The following is a 19,144-nucleotide window of genomic DNA, read 5'->3' as shown; positions in this document are numbered from 1 at the left end:
CTATATCTGTTCTTTTAGCCACCCGAATCACCTGGTAAGAGAAAAGAGCGAAAGAATAAAGAAGTTTATTTTTTCATCTCTTTAATGAGAACTTTATTTTCCCATTTTATTACTTCTTTATTTATATTAAATGTCAATCCAAAAACGTTTCTAAATCATCTATATGCCCTGTAATAGTTTATAGCCTTAGACTTGCTTTGTGCACGTTTCATAAATAATTGTAAGCGTTTTGGTTAGAATAGAATAATTGAAATAATCAGTAGTGTATGGCTTGCATTGAAAATGAAAATTATGCCAGGATAATAGTGTTGTCACTCGTTGAAATCTGGTGGCTAGAAACTCCACAGGATAATCCTCATTTGAAAAACTCTCGAGTTTTCAAGATTAATAGCAATTTTATTTTGGTTTCGTTTTTTTGTGAAAATTCCTTTTAAAAGGTTTTTTTTTATTCAAAATCGGTTATCTCGGTTTTTAATCGATTCGGTTTATTCGGTTTAGTTATAAAAATTCGATCATTTCGATTTGTATAAAAATTCGATCAGTCGGTTCGGTTCAATTTTCATAATTTCAGTTCGGTCGGTTCAATTTTAACCAATTGCACACCCCCTAACCCTAAATGAAAGATACTTAATTTGCTGATCGATTCACAAAAACAAAGCTATCACTCAGTGAATCTAAACAAGGATTTCACAATCATCCATAATCAATCTGAAACTAGAAGAACCTGAATTAGAATCATGACAAGCAACAACCACTTGAGCATCAGTTTCTACCACCACATTCTAAAGTCGCGGACCTTTGAGCCAACTAATAGGTTCACGACTTCCCAAAACTTCTGTAACGGCAGGAGAGTGATTCCCAAGTGTATTTACTACCATGCACTACCTTGAGAGTATCTGAGGATGCAACCTTAAGGAGGGTTTGAATATTTGCATAGATCATAATGCAAGTATATGCTTGGGCTTTTTGTGCATTCTCTTCACGTACTTGGTTATCTACAAGGATCCTCACAAACGAATCACCCACAGTAACGGGCAAACAAGAAAGTAAATCATTAGCACGTCAAACCTCACAGCATCGTGGTTTCTATATCATTTGTATGTCAAGTGAAATACAAGGGCAGACTTCAACATTGGCACTTTTAGTTCCAAGTCATATCTTCGTGGCAGAAAACATAATCAAAGTCGGTTATTCAATGACAGCAGCATCGGTGCCTATCTTGTCATACAATCGGTATATCAGAGTAGATTTTGACATTTGAGGCTCCCTTTCTAAGACGGCAATCACATCTTTGACTGAAATGCTCCGAGCCACCTGAGGCATGATGATTCGATTTCTAGCAACTTTTCTAAGAGATGCTGCATGTAAAAGACTGTCAACAATCAAGGAGAGAACTAGTAATACAACGATCAGTAATATCATATAACAAGCCCTCAGAGAACCCATGGCCTACGACATATATTTAATTATTTCCCTTTATTTTGGAAGTAAAGGAATCACTTCAAGAGATTAGAATGTAAGATGCTAAATAATCATAAAGTGAAACACGACATATCTCGTCCGCCAAAAAATTTAATTGCAACTAAACTAGACAGAAATTTCCCAGATGTTACAGATTTCTAAATCCAAAGAGATGCCTACAAATTGAAGGATGTTGTCTATCTCATTGTTGAAACAGATTTTGTGAACTTGCTGCCCTTGATTCAAATTGTTGGTATAAAAATCGATGTCTTGTGCTTCTATTAACTGAGGAACGGCTCAATCCGCTGATCCCATTTTCTCACCTAAAAGAAATTATACGATGTGCTCTACAATATCTTTCAATCAAATGTCATTTCTACATTTCAACTAAAGAGTAAAGATGATGTTTTGTATAAATAGCAGTCCACTCTTCCTCTCCGAATCTTCTTAACTTTAAGGTATAGCCTAGAGGAATGAAATTTGCCAAATTCAAGTACCAGTGGTTTGGGAAACAAAAACGGAAAAAATAAAACAAATCACCTCCCAAAAAACCGTAACAAAAATCAGTGTTCCATGAAGATTCTCATCAGATTTAAGGACATGTAAAATACATGCAAACCCCTTACATTGGCAAAACGACGACATGCAAGTAGGAGAAACAACATAGTGACTGTATGGGAAATTCCGTAAGATAAATCAGAGGAATAGGCTCTTTCCTAACTCATGACGCTCATGAGTTCCTTTAACTTCTCTAATACATTTCCATGACTTTGCTCTACTTACAGATTGAAACGAAGAAATGGCAACTTGTAATTAGAGTAAGAAAAACTGTTTATTTCATAATGATAGAGCCAACATACCCGGGGTGCTCAAAGCTGGTGAATGATCTCGTTTTTCTGCTTCTTGATTTTCCCTGGTGTTTCTTGTGGATGTAGGTATAGGCATCCGTGCCACATCTTTACCAGGTTGGGAACCAGATAGAGTTTCTGTTCCTCCCCGTTTCTGCTTGGCCTCAACCATTGACTGCCATTTCGACATCATATCACCAACTCCAATAGCAGCTCGAACAGCAACATTTGCAGCTGTAGCGCGCATTTTATCATCTTCATCCTTGTTAGCCTGCAGATAATAGAAAACTTATAAATAAATCAGTCATTTCATACATCAGGGGAAAAAATAATGCTCAGTACCTTAGCTGATCTTATTCGACTCTCATCCTTCTCCTTGTCACCATCAACACCAGAATCAGTTTCCGTCTGCATTCCACAAAATAAAAATGATCATCAGTCAGTTTTCATATTGAGTGCAGAATCCACATATAATTGATCATAAGTGTTCTGGAAGCTTTACTTCATTCAGTTTTTGAGATTTTTCAGTTTCAGCCTGTTTTTTGTCCCATTCTTCACGAGCTTTCCGGTTGATAGCTGTGATTTGTTGCCGAATGTCCGAGGTGACAATAGTTCTGTGCCTTAACTTCTCCATATCAACCCGCTACATCATTCATTCAAGTGTAGAAAAAATTACTGAAATTTTTAATTTAAACAGGAAAAGCCTCAACACAAAAAATTGCTAGAAGAAGAGGGAAAATGGGCACAGAAAATAAAAGCAAAGCATGAAAATTTACCTGTTTTGACAGTCTGATAAGATTGGCTATAATTCCGCGCATTCTCTCTTCCACACACTAAGTTGACAAAATTCAACCAGAAATTAATAAATAAAAAGAAAAGCTTCTCCAAAAAAGCAATAACGGAGAATTTGATTTCACCAAGGACAAGCACCGCTCCACATCGCTGTTCATATTCTTTAAACCACATTTTGCCACTGTCAGAGAGTAGACAAGACACCCAAAATTTAATTTTTACAAGACCAATACACATACAAAATAAGATATAAAAGATATTCTAAGGAAAGATCGTTATAGAAATGCTGACTTATTTCCATCACTTGCTTCTGAAGTGGAATCTTATGCAAAATCAGCCTTTCTTCCTCTTCTTGAACAACCCGTCGAGATGCTTCTGAAACCCGGCTGTCTTCCTTGGAGCCAGAAAAAAGTTGTTCTTCCTCCTCCTATTCATGTATTCGATTCATAGGAATCTTTAATCAATGGTTACACATACTGGAGGGGTGAAATTTTTCCAAACAGTGTGAAGGAGGTACCCTGAGATTAACCCCGCTCACTGCAGTAACATCATTCAGTTGTTCAATGCTTTGATCCAAAAAGGCTCCAGACACCTTTTGCTTCTTACTGCCAAGAATTTTACAACTCAGCACTACATAGGCTCAAGCATCTTACTTTCCAACATATTTTCTGATGTATATCAATAAATGGCATAACCTTGATGGAGGAGAAGAACCAGGAGCTTCAATTTGCTTCTTCTGGCCAACCAGAGGCTTTTTGAGGGGACCCTTGTAGTTGCCTGACCCAACAGGAGTGGATGGGGAAGACATCTGGGACTAGCAGAATTAGCAAGGGAAAAAGATAGAGAAAGATGTAAAAGCCAACATATTAATAAAATTTCAAAACAATACAACAATCATGAGATCTTAAAGATAAAAATTTGTCATAAAGAAAGCTTGTCTTCTCGATGAATTAAATTTCCCAAAGAAAAAATAAACCCAAAAAAAGAACAGAAAATTAGATGACATGGGAAAAAATTAGGCAACTGAGAGTGCATTAGGCAACCCAAACGAAAACTCAACAATATAGCCACTAAAAGCACAAATTTCACCATAACTCCGTTGCTGGAAAATTGTTGCACAAAAGACTTCTAAAGCTCAATTTATTTTCCAGAAATTAGCAAAGTTCTCCGAGTACAGATTAAAAAATGATTTCTCCAGCTGCACCACTCTATGAGATCAGTTAACTTTTGCAGCACAAGTTACATTGCCCCTCTCCACGGACTGTTTGCCACTAAGTCCTCAATTTGATATTCATCTCACATATTTCCACTTATCATGAAGTGAGGAGAAGGAGATGAACGTCTAGGATAAAACCAAAAACTTAAGAATCTTAACAGCATAGAGCACGTTCGTTCGGAGGGAGAGGAGAAGCGGAATTTGAAATTTTACAGGGAGATTCATAGCATTAAGAATGAAACATGGTAAACATAACATTCAGCTTTTCCATTCAGTAAACAATGAAGAATCTTGTGAGACACAAGTAACTTTCATTCTTTAGGCAGAAAGCACCAATTTTCGTCGAGCACACTATTTTTACAAAGCAAAAAAGACTATGGAGGTCAGTTCAACCTCATAGGAACGGATAGACTATTCAAGAAAATAGAAACTAAAGAACACTACGAGAAATCACATTTAGTTCTCTTGTTTCACATCTGGTGCAACAAAAGATAACATGCAACAAAAGGTGAATTAATTTTTGAAGTTAAAATACATTGATAACCACCAAACAAGTAAAATAAGTCAAATATGATCATGCCTTGAAAAACTGCTCAATAACTAACAGTAAATGCAACTGCTTTTGAGATGGCACAAGCACGTGGCTCAATGCAGTGATTAACAAAAGTCCAGATAAGAACATCACTTTGCAAGGGTTTAGCAAGCTATCACAAATTTAAATCAGTTAGCTTTTCATGTTACTGTTCTTGATTTAGAATGCATCAGACGGAGACCGCCAAGTCCAAACCATGAGTTCTTTATGCAAATTGGCATATATGCTCGCATAAAGCAGGTCTGAAAGCCGAAAATCAACAGAAGTACGATAGAGAAACGGAGAGCCTCATGATATTTAAAGGTCCCAAAAGTATTAGACCCATCAAGCTTACAAAAGTATTAGACCCATCAAGCTTGAATAAATGAGGACGTCAAGCTTGTAATTACCATGCTTTGCGGAGAAGACAAATTTGATAACCCCTGTGAGGAATTCAACTGGGCTTTGAGTTGTAGTTCACTAGATTGATCAACTGGTTCCTGCTTTGCATAGGGTATTGACGATGAAACACCAGTGGATGATGCCCATTCCGCTAGATTTTGTGGAGTTGATGTCCTTGCCTGCATTTTATTAGGATCGCTGAAAGGTGGCCTCTCAAACTTCGACATGTTCATCACATTTGTATTCTGGGTTGTTGGCCTCAACTGGTTAGACGTCATGTTCTGATGAGCTGGAGCCTGCCTCATCTGTGAATCGTGAAGCTGCGGTCGGATAGATGTTGAAGAACTGAGATTTGTTGCAGAGAAAGGCGAATAATTACTCCCAGAACTTCCATATGTTTGAAAAGATGTTTGAGAGAAGTGTGGATGCTGCTGCTTATCAAGTCCCTGTATGGGAAATGCAAGATGCTTATATTATTGACTTAAAGCACTTAGACATAAACTTCATAATTGAATTACTTGTAATCCTTGTGAATCCACTTGACTTCCCACCACTTGTGATTTAACTGTATTACTATCACTTGCTGGATTTCTTAAATCTGTGGGCATTTGTGCTGGAAAAAAAGAAAAGAAAAGGAGAGAAGTTTAGTCAGCAGAAAATCATTGAGGTTTATGAACTGATAAACAAGTAGGGTCTCATCAAAAAACCAATTGACGGCACTTGCAGTTGCCGTCCTGCCGCTGGTGGCTGCACCGGATGCTGAGTAACGGGAGTCTGCAAATTCTTGGAAGCCTGATTTCCATATCCTCAACTCAATCAAAACTCAAGTAAAAGAGTTTCGAATTGAAAACAAAGTACATTTAACATTACACCATTGCATACCTGTGTCTGCAATTTATACACAGCCATCTTTAACATCTGATCCCCAACAAGGCTTCTCATATTTTGGACAAATTTGTCTTTAGAAATCTCATTTTTCTGGCAAAAAATGTCATTGCTATAATATCAATAAAAATTATTATATTTTAAGAACTAAGGTAAACATTCTTAAAAGGCTATTGTTTAACAAGTGAAGAGCAACTGAAAACCACCCTAAGCTTGAAGTAAAGAGTCTGAAGTTGCATGGCCCTGTCATTGTCCAGTTGTGGCTGTATAATAGGAAGCAACATGCCAAAAGGAACTTGTTTGTTCAACTTCGCTGTGGTACCTGATTGTTGATTATTACTTGTCATCGACTGCTGATTACTCATACCCGAGGTCATGGGCTGTTGGCTATTCATCCCAGTTTCCATAGCATGCTGATTCATTGACGCCATGGCCTGTCCATTATTGACTTCCATACTAGATGTTTGTTGATTTCCTCTTCCTGTTGGTAAGGCTTGTAAATCATTCACTTCCGGTGCCAAGGGCACTTGATTATTTGATCCCATTGCAGTGGATTGTTGATTGCTCGCATCTTGTAATTTGTACAACTGTGATTCCCTTTCTGTGAATGACTCACTGTTGGGTTGGGACTCGGGTCCTTGGGTGTGGATAAGATTTTCTCCAGATGTCATCATACACATTGGTCGGGAAACAGGTACAGTGTTATCATCTTGTGGTTGAGGAGACCCATCAGCAGAAGGCAAGTCAAAGCTTTTAGAACAGTGGGCTGAGTCATCTTCCTTTTTGTGGCTTTTGGAATAAGACCCATCCTGTTGAAAATCCAATGGAGATGGTTGCTGATCCTTTGGCTCCGTAGACAAGATATCTTTCCCACTTTGGAAATTATTCGTTTCATCATGGCCAGATGATTGCCACTGCTGAAGAAATTGACTTGCCGTATGACAGTTTCCCTGAGACAAGGCTGCTGCACCAGTTGAATTACATGCATTAGATAAATTACAGTGTACTTGGAGATAGTGAGAATCTAAACAAAGAAATTGGTGGTAGATAGAGCATCTGAAATAAATTCTCATCGGCACATTTAGCTGTTAGCTCTCACATAAGTAATAAAACTTCAATTACAGTTATGAATACTTTCTTCACAGATAAAATGTTGTAAGACGGTAGTTGGAATAGAAGTTTCGATTCTATGGCTGTTGGATGTTAAACTATATTTTGGTCCATTGTTATAATTGGGCAAGTCCTAAAAGCATGCCATTCCTGCAAAATTGTATTAGAGCCAGGTTGATTTCTTTCTAGATAGGTAACAGACGGCAGTATGGTATCCTTCAAACTCCCGATGCTCAATCAAAATATAGTTTCTCAGTACCTCCTTAGTCTTTGGTTAGTTCCAAATGGTTCCCTGTTCCTAAAAATGTCCACTGAATTAACATATTGTAAAAATAAATTGCCTGCATAGATCATTCCCATTGTTCGGAGGAGGCCAAAATCCCTAACAAAATACACTTAAACAGGCATAGTAGTTGGAGCAAACTTAGATGTCTACAAATCCAAATATTAGTCCCTCCCTTCTACTGAAGAATCATTTTTTTCACCAAGTATTTTATGAATGAATGATATCACAAGACGTGAACTTCACCGAACCCCAAAAACTTTTGCTCTCGTTTTTTACATGCTTAAGAAGCACAACTTTATTCCCCACTATAACTGATATTGACCTTTTTTCATTTCAACCATTTCTTTCTTCTTAATTAGACCTTGAAAAAGATTATGCACGCATCCATGGAGTAACTCGCCATATATCCATGGGTGACAGGACCAAAAGAAAAGAATTGCAAATTCTAAAAGCAACGTTTTCTTTTAAAATCCCACAAACAATCAAACTCTAAATAGAGAACCTGCTGCAAATAAATCCATAAAAGCCAAAATTGGGGGGAAACGATTACCGCTATTGGTATCAGAAGGTTGCTGCGAAGTGGACGTATTGCCTTCAATGTCTCTGTTTAACTGAGCTGTGAATGCCTCCACATCAGCCCCGGAATGCATTGTTTCGTCCTGGGAAACCGTCCAAGTAGGAAATCGAAATAAGAAAACGAAAATCATTTAAAAAAAAAAAAAAAAATCTCCCGCAAAAACTCCAAGGTTACAGCATAAATGGAAAAAGAAAAGAAAATCGTGCACAGAGATGGCGGGAAAACCTCGTCTTCTTCGAGGAACTTCATTATGTTAGGGTCCATCGAAATCAGCTGCTACTGCTCTCGTGTCTCCCTAAGAAAGATACTACAAAAACGATCAATCTAGGGCTGGATTCTGAGAATTTATGAGAGGCCAGAACAAAATTGAGATTACTACAAAACAAACAAATCGAAAGTCCGAGAAAATCTATCGAATTCAAGGATTTGATCGCAAGCAAAGTCTTCGATGCCGCAAGAGGCAGGGGAATTTAGGGAGAAGGGAGTGGTTTATAAACTAATTTGATAGCACGTAATAATCCACCGTTTGTCTTGTTTTTTCGAGGTCGGGTGATAACCTGCGGCCCGTGATTAGGCAAGTGTTTCCGGATAAAATGGTAGATTATAGGCCCGTTTGGTTTCAAAAGCTAGGCCAAAAAAACACTTTTTTAAGTGTTTTTCATTTAATAAAGTGTTTGATTGACCAAAAAGTGCTTAAATAAGCATTTTTTAAAGTCAAAATTAGAGCTTTTTCAAAAGCAAAAAATTATAACTTTAAAAAGTGCTTTTTTAAAAAAATATTTACTAAATCCAAACGGGACCATAATCCAAGGCTGCCCCATGTTATTGTTATCCAATTTTGCACAGTACATCGGATTATTGTTGAAAGTTACCACCGTACCCTTCGCCTTAACATATACCCTTCCCCCCTTTCTCGACGTTCTCTTTTCCTTTCCAAAAGCATGGCTTCCCGTGGTAGCTGTTAGAAAAGGTTTAACACCGGCGACCGAAAAAATTATGTTCTTTTGTTCTCCTTTGATTCTCCTTGGTAAAGCCAAGACAAGTTTTATTCTTAAATCGTGCCATTTTTTTTATTTGGTAAAACTACTTACAATTTGAATGGAGAACTCTGCAGATTGCGTATGGTTTGTTCTAGACGAGCTGCGGACCGTCTCTCTTATTCATCGCAACATTCTTCTTTCGGCAATTTTTTTCCTCAATGATTCTCCACTCTCATAACACTTGTCCATTTATTTATTTTTTTTACGAAATGCAGGAAATACAAATGGGAATTCTATTTTAAACTTTGTTGTTTCTCTACCACAGATGCCAGAAAGTGTGTTTCCAGTGGGACGACGGCCTTAGGGTGAAGGGAATTGGGTTTTCAATTCTGGGCATTTACGTCTGATGGAAGTAATTCGATAGGGGTAGGATGGTCATTTCGAAATCAGAAACACGCTTTTATCATCCCACAAAAATTGTACCAAACAACTAATAAAATTATCACAACTTTTATTTATCTCTACTTTATCAATAAAAGTTTGTATACATTAATTATCTCATCTCACATATCAAACACAACCTTATTGAAAAAAAAGGATTCACGGTATATTTACTTATTTGTCCATATCTTTTAAGTATAGAAAATAGATAAAGTAGAATTTTTGGTAGACCCAATTTTGGGTCAACCAAGATTGGATAGACTCGAAAAAATTTTATTGGTAGACCCAAATTTGAGTCTATCAAAACTAGGCAGACGCAGAAAAATTCTTTTGGATCGACCGACCCAAAGAATTTTTGTTGGTCGACAGAAATTATGGGTCGACCAAGAAGAATTTTTCTTGGTCGATCCAAAATAGAATTCTAGGTAGATCCAAACCAAAGACTTGGTAGACCATAAAGTTGGTAGACCCAAATTATATAGCTTGGGTCGAACCAAGCTTCAAGCTTGGTCGACCTAACCAAGTTTTGGGTCGACCCAAGCTCAATCTTTGTTGACCCTGGGTCGACCACCCAGGCTTGGGTCGACCCACTCGACAATTCCAAGCTTGGGTCTAGGTGGAAGAAAATATCGAATTTTCGGTGTACCGAAGTTATTGTATCGAAAAAAATATCGAATTTATCGAATTTTTCAGTACGGTAGTAATACCGATTTTTTCGGTACGATAACAGTATGAAATTTGAAAATTTTGGTATATACCGGTATACCAATATATCGAAATATTATATAAAAATTTAAAAATATATAATATTTTTAAACAATAAATTTATAAATTATTAAAAATATGAGATTTTTTTCGGTATTTTACGGTATATACCGATACCGTACTGAAATCTCGGTATACCATAAAATTTCGGTTTTATCGGTATGCTAGTTATACGTACTAAAATATTTGATGTATCAAAATGTTCGGTACGGTATCGATATAAAAAAAGTTTTATACCATAATTTTCAGTACGGTATACGATATTTATTTTTTGATACGGTATGGTACGATAAGTCATCCCTACTTGGGTCGACCCAATGACGTTGGTCTATTTGCTTCTTGTGATTTTTTTAATACATTTATTTGACCCGTAATTACATAAATTTGACCCGTAATTACATAATTTTGACCAATGTTGACCGATAATCGTACATGTTTTAACATATGAATACACTAATTTCATAAGTATGTTATATAATCGTACAAGTTTTAACATATGAATCCGCTAATTTCACAAGTTTGACCCATAATTACATAATTTTGACCGTAATTACACAATTTTGACCAATGTTGCGATAATCGTACATATTTTAACATATGAATACATTAATTTCACAAGTATGCTATATATGATACATGTTTTATCGATTATGTTATATATGTATATATATATATATATGATTATATATATTGTAACATAGAAATCCACTAATTTAATGATTATGTTATATGATTATATATGTTTTAATATACAAATTCACTAATTTAATGATTATGTTATATGATTATACATGTTTTAACATGAGAATCCACTGATTTCATGACTATATTATATGATTATGCATATTTTAAGATATGCATCAACTAATTTAACGATTATGTTATATGATAATACATGATGGTTTGATGTTGTTTAGGATGTTTTAGTGGATGACTAACACGTGGCCCACAAATTGTGCCCCGTCTGCTGTTGATATTATATGAATCAACTGATTTCACGATTGTATTATATGATGATACATATTTTAACATACTAATCCACTAATTTAACGATTATGTTATATAATGAAACATGTTTTGATATAAGAATCCATTGATTTCACGATTATGTTATATGATTATATGTTTTAACATAAGAATCAACTGATTTCACGATTATGTTATATGAATATACATTTTTTGACATAAAAAATCTACTAATTTCATAATTATGTTATATGATTATACATATTGTAACATATGAATTAACTGATTTCACGATTATATTATATGATGATACATATTTTAACATACTAATCCACTAATTCAATGATTATGTTATATAATGAAACATGTTTTGACATAAGAATCCACTAATTTCATGATTATGTTATATGATTATACATACTTTTAACATAAGAATCAACTGATTTCACGATTACGTTATGTGATTATACATATTTTAAAATATGAATAAACTGATTTCACGATTATGTTATATGATGATACATATTTAACATACGAATCCACTTATTATGAGAATAAGATAATTTTTATCAGCAAAAAATAACCAGAGCTCTTCATGGTCTTCCAACTTCCATGGTTTACCAAGAAATCTCCATGGGTAGAACATAGAAAATCTCCATGATAGACAATAGAGATTTCTTGGTAGACCAAGAACTTTCTCTACCATGGTAGACCAAGAACTCTCTCATGGTTGAGCATGATAGACCATAGAGATTTTTTACTAGACCATGGTAGACCAAGATCTCTCTTGGTCGACCATACACCTTGGTCTACCAAGAAATCTCCATGGTCTACTTGGTCGACCAAGAGAAATCATTGGGTTTCTTTTTGGTTGACCCAAAATTTTTTTGGTCGACCCATTTTCGTTTTTGGTAACAAGCGTGTCGACCGAGAATACATGGGAAAATTAGGGAAAATGGACTCATTTCTATTTTATTTAAGAAAAGGGATTCAACTCGCGATTTACGATATTGTCCTTTGTTTAACTACATATATATCATTATATATTTTAAAATATTTTTTAACCATAAATCTTCTTTATCTTCTCGTCACTCTCCTCTCCTTCCCATCAAACTTTCATCTCCTTCCCTCATTCTCTTCCCTTTTCCAGATCTCATCTCACTATTCTCTTCCTTTCAAAAAAAAATATATATTCAACTTCTCAAATCCTTTCTAAAGAGATGAACAACCTCGTATGTTTTTTTAAATTATTTATTTAAAATACAAAAAAAAAACAAACTGAAAAGACCCAAGCTTGGGTCGTGCTTGGGTCAAACCTTGGGCACCCAAGCCTTGGGTCGACCCAGGCACAGTTGTGGGTCGACCCAAGCTATTGGGTTAGGGTTCTTTGGGTCGACCCAGGAACGGTTTTGGGTCGACCCATTTAATAGTTGTCTCTTTTAATTGTTCTAACGCATTTATTTTTGTATTTTGGAGATACATTATATTTGACTTGCAGCGAAGACACGACCCTAATTGCAAAGATCTGGATTAGGACATACAACCTCTGGTTCTCTATAGTAAATAGGGAGTAGGTTATAGTTTAATTAAGGCTTTTAGATCCTAATAGGTGATGTTTGGCATGCTAGGTAATGCATGGTTATTTCTGGTGTATTACTACATGATAGGCTTGGACCTAAAGGAGGCTTCTAAGATCTGCCTTAGAAAGGTACGAAAGTATTTATTCGAGATATCCAGATGAGTAGGCATGTATTATGTATTTGCATGTATTATGTGATTGCATGATTTATATGATACATCATGTCATGACTGTATGTTGCATTCATATGCGTATTGAGCTTTATTACCTTAGAGGTAACATGTACTAGGGCGCTCACCCTACGAGTCGTGGATGGTTGGATACGTGAGTCTTGTGTCAGGTCACCATGATTGGTTGGACACATGTACTAGTATCAGGTCACCAATATCCACTGGGTATAGGAGCCACCTCCTGAGGCGACGGCGCAACGTGCTATATACCCTGGGCTCGGTTTATGAGCATTTCTTGACCTGAGAGTCTTGATACCCAGTTTCACTTGCATACATGCACGTATAATACCGTATACTCATACTATCGTACTGAGCATGTTAGGATCATTTCCGGTTATTTTCTGTTGGCTGGATGCCCTATTCCATGGGACAGTTGCAGGTAGTTCTCCCGGGGATAGGGAGGTTAGGGGTGACCAAGGCTGGATAGCAGGGTTGACCACTAGGTTTTGCTTACCTGGTATTTGACTTATTTTAATTCCTCAGTTACTCTGATTTAGACTATTGTTTAATTGCATGCTTAAGTTCTGATTAGTAGGTGATCACGGTGCGAGTTACTACACCAAGGGCGACAACAATATAATCCATTAAGTTTCTCATATAATCCGGGTTGGAAAAGTCACCCAAATTTTAGGTGGAACCAAGCTGAAAATTCGGTTGAGCCGTAGTATTTCAATCCTCCTCAACAGCCTACACAACAAAGGCCCCCTCAGCAAGAAGTTAAACCTCCAGAAGGTGCTGGACCTTCTATGCCATCGGGTTTCAAACCATCTGAGAATAAGTCAAGTCTGGAAGATAAGCTTGCAAAATACATAGCTGGGAACGAGATGAGATGGCAGAATCATGATGTCATGATGCAAAGAGTGGAAACTCAATTAGGACAGTTGACAAACCAACTATCTTCTCGAGATCTTGGAACACTGCATAGTGATACAGAGAAGAATCCTAAGGAAGTGAATGTCATCTCTGTGCAACAAGCTATGACAGTAAAGACAGAGGAGCAAGAAGTCAAGGTAGAACACACTCCAAAACAAGTCGTTTTATCTCCACACAAAGGTCAGAAAGGTAAGGAAGATGACTTAAATTCTAATGTTGATATTTCTAGTCTTCCTTTCCCCCAAAGAGCTAGGCAACTAAATCTTGATCATCAATTTAAGAAGTTTATTGAAATTTTCAAGAAACTCCATATTAAAATCCCTTTTGCAGATGTTTTAGCTCAAATGTCGAGTTATGCTAAGTTCTTGAAAGAAATTCTAGCAAATAAGAGGAAACTAACCAACTTGGATACAGTGACTTTGAATGAGGAATGTTCGGCGGTACTTACAAGCTCCCACCAAAACTTCGAGATCCAGGGAGTTTTTTTATACCTTGTGCTATCAATAGTATGTCATTTGATAAGGCTTTATGTGATCTAAGTGCTAGTATAAACTTAATGTCATATTCACTTGCAGAAAAATTGGGTATAGGAGTGATGGAACCTACCACTATGTACCTCAAGCTTGCTGATAGATAAATTAAATATCCTAAGGGAATAGTGGAGAATGTGTTGCTTAAATTTAATGAATTTATCTTTCCTGTAGACTTTGTGGTACTTGATATGGATGATGATCGTGAAACAACTTTGATATTAGGACGTCCATTCTTAGCAACCAGTAGAGCACTAATTGATGTTCAAAAAGGAGAATTAATAATTAGGTTGAATGAGAAGCAAGTTGTGTTTAATATGTTTAATAATGATCCTATTATCCTAAAGTCAATCATTCTTGCCTGAATTGTGATGCTCTTAGCACTTGTGTTGGTGGAAATGTTGAGGTAAGAAACACAGTGAAATCGTCCTCTCTGAAGATGAAATGATTAACTACAATATCACAAAATCCAAAATTTTTTATCAAAGAGCCTCCTGGACTTGAATCTAAATCATTACCCTTTTATTTGAAATATCTGACGTTGGACGATTCAAGTATACCTGTAATTGTATCATCATCTTTGACAGGTCATGAAAAAACAAAGCTTGCTAGATCTTACGCGATTATATTCGCACAATGGGGCGGAGCATCGATGATATAAAAGGACTTGGACCCATAATGATGGTCGATGAGTAGATCATCATAAATTTGCAGGATCCAAATTAAAAGGGAAAAAAATCAGGCTATAGACTATAAATTTAGCGCTAGCTGGGAGGCAACCCAGTTTTATTTACTTTTGTTCTTTTATTTTATGTTATTTCATTTTTTGTTTATTATTAGTTCTTTTAGTTAATTCCAGCAATTTGTTATGGGTGCAAGTAATTTACTGAAACTGATATATCATTGATTGAGGAGGAGCGCGTGCATTGTTGAGCATCGTTCCATCAAGGAAGTCTCTTTAAATTTTTGCATCTTGTGTGCTTGATTGTTTTGTATGAAAAAGTTTTTGATGCAGTTAATTTGTCATACTGATGTTGAGTACCAGTGGTGAGGATTTTCGCGTGTGTTTTTGGGCGTATTCTTTGTGAGTTTTTCAAAAAAAAAAAAGCAGGACACAGACCATGCACGGACCCAGTGCAAGGTTTGGATATTTAAATGGCACAGTTGGCAAAATACGAAGGTACACGGACCTATGTACGGACCTCTGTCCGAGGTTCGTGTAATTCAAGCACCGTCATAGTTGATACCCGGAGGTCAGCACGGACCCATACTCAGGGTCCGTGTCTAAGATTTTCAAAAAAAAAAATTTCCAAACTGCGGAGCAACACGGAGCCATACACAGACCAGTTTCCTTCCGTGCATGTTTATTCTCGTTAAAATGTGTGGGCACACAGAGGAGGACACAGACCCTTATCCGGGGTCCGTGCGTATTGTTTTCCAAAATTTTTCAGTAATTCCTAGACGCACGGATCTGAGCATGGACCCTTATCCGGGGTTCGTGCATGTGGCTTTTGGATTTAAATGTCTTCATAATCGCGATCTGTCTCTAAATCCCTTTTCCTATCCCTAAATCCCCAAATTCGTTACTCTCCATATTCTTTGCCCCTGACTCTGTACGTTCGAGCACCCAGCGTCCGTCACTCACCTCCGTGCCGCCACCTACATCACCTCCATTCTGGCCGCCACTTTGTCACCTCTGTGCCAACGCCGCCTCTAGCCTCCGTGCTGCCGTCACTCACCTCCGTGCGCCATAGCTCTCTTCCCCTGTTCTGTTTTTGTCTGCTACCATGCCACCAACCGCCCCGACTTCTCATTTCCGGGCATCTTATTGGTTCCAATTTGGTAAGCACGGCTTGCTTCCTCCATTTTGATGGGAATAGTTGATTTCTAGGCGTTGTCAATATTGTGGTTACTATTGATGTTTGGGTATTGTTCGTTGAATGTTGGAGATTGTGTCCCGGTTCTTGTTTGAAGTTGGTATTTGGTAACATTGTAAAGGAGTTGATTTGTATTTGGTTGGATTGTTCTTGTGGTAATTGCTTAGTCGGTTTTCTTGAGTTTTTTGTGTGTTTGTGTTGGGATATTAGGCAGTGGTGGTGTTGGATTTGTTGATCATTTGATATGCTGCCACAAAATACAATTAGTAAGCATGCGAGGGGAGGCGCTTCTTCCTCTCGCAGTGGTGGGGGTGCTTTTGATGCTGATCGGTTCACTAGTTTGGAAAATTCTCGATGGTATGAGCAAATTCAGGGGCATAATAGTGCCGCTTTGAGCGGAATTTAATAAGTTTGGGTGGGGCACAATTTTGGAGATCCAAGGTGATTACTACCCTGATTTGGTTTGGCAGTTTTATGAAAATATTGAGGAAAAGGAGAAGACTGGGATGCAAGTGATTATTACTTATGTGAAGGGAGTATGAATTGAAGTTACTGGTGCTTTTCTGGCACAGCTGTTGAATGTTCCTAATGAGGGCCCTCCTGCGGTGTACAATCAGTATGATGTTATCACTTCTTACCCTAATTACCGTTTCCTCCGGGCTACCCGACGCCTACAGTATTTTCGGGTCCAGACTCCAGACTGGGTTACGACAGAGCATTCTCCCTACCTATCTCCCTCTGTTGGATCGCCTTATATGTTACTTTATCAGTGGCAACATCATTCTAAGGAAGTTTGGAAACAATGAAGTGCGAAATATGGATGTCTATCTTATTGACAAGTTATTGAATGGGTTGGGAGTTGTCGCAGCAATTCCAGTGGCCACTATCATGATAGCGCATATGCGCTATGTCACCCATATGACGAGTACAAGGAATGCAAAGCAGCACGCACCATTTGCTATCACTATTTCTCGGATTTTGGCAGCATCAGGAGTGGACCTCACCGACGAGACTTTTCTTGCCCAAGACTCAAGGAACATGCTCACCGCCAATGATATGACATGTATGTACTTTATTTTCAGGCAGGACACGTGGAACCCAACGAGCTGCAATCTCCACCACCACCCACGCGATCCACCGGTTCCACCCCATACAGCTGCGGAGGGTGCCAGGGCAGCACACGTGCAAGCACCAGTAAATCTGGAGCATCCTGAGGACGTTCCTATGGCCACCCGGGCACCAAGGGGCACACGTCGGGTGTTTTCTGCTCTTTTTGATTGTATGGATACTCTGAGTAATAGGTTGGATTGCCTGGAGCACCATGTTAGGAAAGAGGCCTACTCCGCCGATGTTCACGCTCCGCCTTTCGATCGTTCTGCTTTGGATGACCTTGAAGAGTCGGAATCTACTTCAGAGGAGGAGTATTTTGCAGTTGTTTGTCGTGGTTTTTGTTTTGGATATGTTAGGAGTTATTTGTTGGTGGGTTTGAACTATATTTATTTTGTGGTTTATTTGCTGTGTTTGCTTCTTTGGCTTATTTTGCGGACAGTTTGGCCTGTTCTAGTTATGTCTTGTGTTTTCACTGTTGTTGCACTCTATCATTTTATTTGCTGGAATTGTTTAATGGATATTATGGTTATGCACTCCGCCTTTCTTAAGCCCGGTTGAATTTCGTTTAGAAGCTTATGTGTGTGATTGTGTGCTTAATTTTTCTATTTTACGCATGTTGGTTGGTTGTGTTGTTATTTTTATTCAGGTTTCCACCCGCTCATTGTATTGCATAGTCGTCGACATTTTTCAGGGAAGTGTTTTTACTCTTGCTCATCTTCTTATTTTATTTTTTTTTAGAGTTTAACACTGAGGACAATGTCGATTTAAAAGTTTGGGGGGTGGATAGTTCGTTACACTATGTTTCACATCACTTAGCAACATTTTTATAAAAAGAGAGATGATATCTTTTGAGGCACCACACTTGTGTTTTACATGACAGACCGATTAGTTTGCTAGATTTTTTATCACATGAGAAATTATTTTGTGCCTAGAACTGAATGAGATTAGCTGTAGTTGCAAGGAGAGACTTTGATATGAACTAGTCTTGCATTGACTTTATGAGACATCCTTCATGAACTTTTGTCAGACTTGTGCAAATTAATTGTGAATTGGTAAGAGGTTTTCTCATGGAAAAAAAATAGTTGTTATCCCTAGAACTTGTCTGATTAGTCCTAGAAGCGAAAATTTGAATGATTATGACTTAGGGATGATTTAGGCAATCTTTGGACCGTTTGAGCTTTTTCAGCCTACCTGATGTATCACTTTTGTCCCTAGTAACCCCATTGAGCTTAGTAAAAATCGAATGGTGTGTGCCAATGGCACACAATTAGACCCCATTCGTCATTTCTTCTGTCCTACATTGACTACCTGATTTTTTTAGCCTATACACTACTTTTCCTACCTGAATTTTGAGAGAAACAAACCCTTTAGCGTTTATAAATTTACAAAAACTAATAATTGATTTACAGAAAAATATTTGAAGGAGTTGGTGAATTATTCTTGAATGAAAGAAGGGTTTGAATGAAAGAAAAAAATTGTGAAAGATGAGTGAAAAAAATACCCAAAAGAATTCAAAGGGTATTGAAAAAAAATGGAAAGGGGTTGACATTAATGAATGAAGAGAATGTGATGAAATTTAACATGTGATGGAGATTATAACTACTTAATTGCGCTAGAGGAGGAACTTATTTGTTTTCTCTCACTT

The 19,144-nt window shown here is 37.3% G+C and overlaps 1 protein-coding gene across 3 annotated transcripts; it reads right to left on the bottom strand.

The window, feature by feature from the left end:
• Positions 1 to 700: 700 nt before the first annotated feature.
• Positions 701 to 8,659, bottom strand: LOC140886742 (transcription initiation factor TFIID subunit 4b). 3 transcript variants are annotated; one of them, XM_073293507.1, is made up of 16 exons: positions 8,374 to 8,659; positions 8,122 to 8,230; positions 6,382 to 7,139; positions 6,173 to 6,268; positions 5,998 to 6,082; positions 5,809 to 5,903; positions 5,299 to 5,736; positions 3,797 to 3,915; positions 3,619 to 3,706; positions 3,393 to 3,528; positions 3,227 to 3,282; positions 3,086 to 3,142; positions 2,812 to 2,952; positions 2,652 to 2,717; positions 2,322 to 2,580; positions 701 to 1,358 (listed from the first exon to the last, which is right to left on the bottom strand). In XM_073293507.1, the coding sequence occupies exons 1-16, from the start codon at positions 8,410 to 8,412 to the stop codon at positions 1,189 to 1,191; spliced, it is 2,712 nt and encodes a 903-aa protein (XP_073149608.1). In that variant the 5' UTR covers positions 8,413 to 8,659; the 3' UTR covers positions 701 to 1,188. The 3 variants fall into 3 exon arrangements, with proteins under 3 accessions (XP_073149608.1, XP_073149610.1, XP_073149611.1); XM_073293509.1 differs by having other exon boundaries at positions 6,382 to 7,136; XM_073293510.1 differs by having other exon boundaries at positions 3,797 to 3,909; positions 8,374 to 8,658.
• Positions 8,660 to 19,144: the final 10,485 nt, after the last annotated feature.

The sequence above is a fragment of the Henckelia pumila genome, chromosome 3 (genome assembly GCF_033568475.1).
Source record: "Henckelia pumila isolate YLH828 chromosome 3, ASM3356847v2, whole genome shotgun sequence".
Lineage (NCBI taxonomy): Eukaryota > Viridiplantae > Streptophyta > Magnoliopsida > Lamiales > Gesneriaceae > Henckelia > Henckelia pumila.
Note: the sequence above shows the minus strand (reverse complement) of the source record. Positions and strands in the feature narration are given on the sequence as shown.

Bases quoted from the DNA above. Each gene is read 5' to 3' on its own strand.
- LOC140886742 (XM_073293507.1), bottom strand. From the start codon at position 8,412: ATGGACCCTAACATAATGAAGTTCCTCGAAGAAGACGAG. The intron at 7,140-8,121 runs GTAATCGTTTCC...CAACTGGTGCAG, and splicing joins ACCTTCTGATACCAATAGCG to CAGCCTTGTCTCAGGGAAAC. The intron at 3,707-3,796 runs GTTATGCCATTT...AATTCTTGGCAG, and splicing joins GGTTCTTCTCCTCCATCAAG to TAAGAAGCAAAAGGTGTCTG.